Here is a 4,540-nt window from a genome sequence, read left to right on the forward strand (position 1 = left end):
AAACATGAAGTGCGGAATTGAAATAATTACAGTTTGTTTCTCAAATAGAACAACATATAAAGACAAGGAAAATGAGGGTCCTTCACCAAGCAGCTACCTCTTAAATCCTTCAGCAACCCTCAGAAAGGGAAGAAAAGCAATTACTCACTTGGGCTCAGAACCTAATATACAAGTGTAGAAGCAAAGAGTGAATAACAACAATACGGTAACCAACAAGCAACCTAATAAATCAGACATCTAGCTAAAAATTGAATACTCTTTTCATCCCAACAGAAACTCCTCAAACTACAACCTGAACAGAAATAGCTCAACCTAATAGTTTTACAATACACGGATCACAAGGCTTAATATACGTAATACACGAATCAAGTAAGTCAATCTCAATGCCAAGGAAATCAGTCACATGAACAAGTACATCAATTACAATTAACAAGTAAGTCACATATCAACATCAAAATACAGTCAAATCACAATAATCAGTCTCTCGTCGAAATCATTTTTCATTAGCACAATATTACTAGCCAAAATCATTCACATATAAAAATATACTTCGATCATCATTTCCAATTAAATAATCCAAAAACAAAAATCACCTAAAAAATAGAGATAATTCATGCAAACACTTGTTGCCCATTGCTATGAATCATCAAGACCAAGTACATTTTAACTTAAATGATGTACTACCACATATTGACCCACCTATAATTAATTAATATAAGGTGATAGAATACGTATTTGACACGCATCACCATTTTTTCAATTTTAATACGAGCAGCCTATCTATCTATCAACAAATGTCAATATGGTCGGTCACCATCTAGTCAGTGGCCCGACTGAATACAAGTTATGTGGTACCCACAATGTTACAACAAATTTATTTTTATATATACCTGTCTAAATGATTGGATAATATTAAAGGGTGAATAGATTTTTCATTTAACTAATCAGGTAGTGATAAATATTTTTTCAACAAGTATCGAGTCACATTTTTTATAAAAAAGTTTTATCATCTTAACGTGGGACTTTATGAAAAAAAAAGATTATCCTAGTAATCCAATCATCAAATAAATTTCAGATTCAAGTAGAAAAGAAGAAGTATGTTCTCAAGGTTTGTGGATAATTTCAGAAAATTATTTTTAGAAATCACTATTTGAGACAAAAGGAATATTTAAAAATAGTTTCTGAATCTCATAATATTTACTATTTTGAAAGTTCAAGACAAATAAATAAAATATTCAAACATCTTTTTAAATTAATATTTTCTCAATTATGAAGCATATAAATAAAAAAATATGATAAATATTTTAAAACGAAAAAGTAATAAAAGATTCTATGACAAAATATAAAGCGTTTGAACGGGCAATTGCAAACCATAATAGAAGTAATTAATTGTCAAGGGAGTATTAGGAGAAATGATTCATGTATTATGCATGATATTATTTAATATTCTTTCCGTTTCGAAAAGAGTGTTCCTATTTATTTTTTTAAGTTTCTTTTTAAAAAAATGACTCATTTCCTTTTTTGGCAACAGTTTAGCTTCAACTTTCCACGTGGCGTGTTTAAGACCACAAGATTAAAGGGCATTTTGGTATATTTGACATAATTTTAATTTAGAACCACAAGATTAAAAAGTCTTCTTTCTTTTCTTTAACTCCGTTTCAAGTCAAACTAGGTCATCTTTTTTTAAACGGAGGGAGTACTACGATTGGTAGGTTTTTTGGTCCATGTATAAGTATAATTAATTCATGGATTAATTTTGGGAAAAGGGTCAAATATGCCCCTAAACTATTCGAAAAGGTCTAGATATACCCTCCGTTTAAAGTTTGGTTCACTCATGCCCTCGCCGTCCAACTTTTGGTCCAAATATGCCCTTATGAGCGTTAGTTGTCATGTTGGACATATCCAATTCATTTTTCATTTTTTTAAATGCCACATGGAATTACCATGTCATTTTGGCCTTACCACATAACATTTATATGAAAATGGAAAGATATTCGGACTCATAAACACCTAATCCAACCCCTTTTTAAATAAATTCACCTTTAAATAGCAGAGTTGTGTCATAGGTCACCATGATAATTTAAGCGTGTAACTGACTTTTCTATATAAGTTTAAGGGGGAAATCTATGCCTTTTCTCAAAATTTTAATTCAAACACAAAATTAGACAAGAAACAATAAACTAAACACTTGATAAAAAAATAATCCCTATATTACATTTCTGCATTACTAATCCGTGCGTTATAATATTTTGTACCAAACGACTTAGGGAGCTGTTTGTGCCTTCAAATTTTCCATATGATAATCCAAAAGCATGACATATTATTCCATTAAATTTTCAAATCAATACAAAATAGATCCTACATTTAATTTATCTTATTATTTATTAAGCTTAATCTAATGAAGAAAGATGTATTGCCTTTTTGTTAATTACACTGTTTGCATGTGCACCTTTGTCCCCATTACAATCAAACTTTGTCTTCAACTAACAGCTCTAGGAGATAATTTGTGTTTTTTAATACAAAATCTAGTGATTAGAATGTTTAGGCATATGCTCATCATTCTGGTCCTACAACCATGTGCTACAAGAGAATGTGTTTTCACTATTGCAGGTTATATTTGTATTACTAATAATTGGTTAGTGATAACGGAGCCAGAAAATCAAATAAATTTTAAATATCGTAAATTGAAAAATATATTATTAATGATTTTTGAATTACGAAATGAATTTTGGAGAAATGATCAAAAGAATATACATGTTCTTACAATCTTAATAAAAAAGAATCATATTTTTTATTTGTTTTGTACATGAGAAAATTTTTCTCAATTATATATTAGTGATTTGGGGTTTCAAATATGGAGAACATAGAAACTCTTATTAGAAGAAAATATTTTGTTCTCCTTAAATGATTATAGGTAACGTGAATTTGAATTAATTAACCATGGTTATATGTTTAAAACTTAAGCAAACTTTCGCTAAACTTTCTCCAAATTGCTTGAGAAGTGGATTTTAATTTATTCAAACAAAATCCTTAAATTTTTTATTCATTATTCTTTTTAAAGTAAAATAAGATTTTAATTTTTTACTGAGTTCATGAATTGATTATTCTCATTGTCTGAACTTGTCCACTTGGTCCAACTAATAATTCAGAGAAGTTCACAATTCATCGTCATTGTTTATCTTAATTATTGATCAATTAATTAATTAATTTGAACACTCAATTATCCACTCATATATATAACAATTATAATAAACAAAGGAGTACTGGTTTTAGTCAATTTTGAACAGGTCATCTGTTTTTCTTTTATTTATTAATGATCTTTTTAATTTTTTTGGTCAAACAAAAAGAGACTCTTCTTCTTGACAATCAAACACTTCAATAAAATTCACATAATCCTTTTATCCAGATAAACTAAATTCAAGGAGGTCCAAAATCATCCTAATTGAAAAATACACTACTAACAATCTTCGAATCACAAAAAAAAATTAAAAAAGAATAACTAAGATTTATACTCACAATCTTTATGAATAAAATTAATTTTTATAATTGCAATATATTTTCCATATTTGAGTAAATGTAGCAAACAATAATTTTTTAGGTTGGGAATTACTTCTTGTAAAAAATAAGCAAAAAAAAAACAATGAAAGAAATAATTTAGGAATTTTGATTCTCATAAACAAGAATATTCGACGGGTGTAAACATTCAACACCACAGACGAAAACAATAAAAGTACATGAAAACCAATATACAAAATTTCTAGTATTCACAATTATTTCTTATATTTTCTTTTAGCAAATCCACTTTGATTTGCTAGATCTTCTCTTCCCTTCTCGAATTCCGTGCATATAGCGAGATATTTAGTGCACTGATCGATCAAAAGTTAGAAATAAGAGAGCAGAAATCATGTTCATGACAAGGAATAGTAATTCCCATATCATGATTAAATCCAAACTCTTCTTCAGCCCTTTGAAGCAAAGTTTGAAATTGAGGATGTGTCAACCAAGAAATTGGAATAATATATCTACTCCTATTTTCTCCCACATATACCACAAAATGTCCTTTTGGGACATCATTTGGTAGCCCATTTTCATTTTTCCCAAAGCTAGAACATTTTTTCAAGATTTGTTTAAGAGCTGCTGTTTGAGTTGCTTTCTTTAAAGCCATAGTAGAATTGTTTAATTTGTGTGTTGGGAAAAAAAATAGAGAGATAGATGTGTATTTATTGGAAGAACAAAGGCATGTGGGCTATGGATGTTTTGTGTGGGGTGGTAACTTCAAATAGACCACTCACCCCTCTTTAGCCTCAAAAGTCCAACTTTAATATTTTTTTAAAATTATTTTTTTATTTCACGCGTATAAAACTATATTATTGTATCAGATATTAAATTTTTAATATATACTTAATAGAAGAATTTGATTCGATCTGAATTCAGAATGATCGATTTGATTATTATTTTAGTAAAACGTTCTTAAAGATTATAAAAAGATTATTAGCTTAGGTGGTTTTGACCATATACTTTCTTGTAATACAAATGAGAT

General features: G+C 28.6%; 1 protein-coding gene across 1 annotated transcript; it reads right to left on the reverse strand.

The window, feature by feature from the left end:
- Nucleotides 1-3,653: 3,653 nt before the first annotated feature.
- On the reverse strand, nucleotides 3,654-4,248 carry LOC101250954 (auxin-responsive protein SAUR50). Its single transcript, XM_004233506.5, has one exon. It carries the CDS (start codon nucleotides 4,163-4,165, stop codon nucleotides 3,875-3,877), a length of 291 nt encoding a protein of 96 aa, XP_004233554.1. The 5' UTR covers nucleotides 4,166-4,248; the 3' UTR covers nucleotides 3,654-3,874.
- Between the last annotated feature and the right edge of the window lie 292 nt (nucleotides 4,249-4,540).

This window comes from Solanum lycopersicum, chromosome 2 (assembly GCF_036512215.1).
Source record: "Solanum lycopersicum chromosome 2, SLM_r2.1".
NCBI classification, from domain to species: Eukaryota; Viridiplantae; Streptophyta; class Magnoliopsida; order Solanales; family Solanaceae; genus Solanum; species Solanum lycopersicum.

What these genes read in the sequence shown, in the direction of transcription:
- LOC101250954 (XM_004233506.5), bottom strand. Translation starts at nt 4,165, where the DNA reads ATGGCTTTAAAGAAAGCAACTCAAACAGCAGCTCTTAAACAAATCTTG.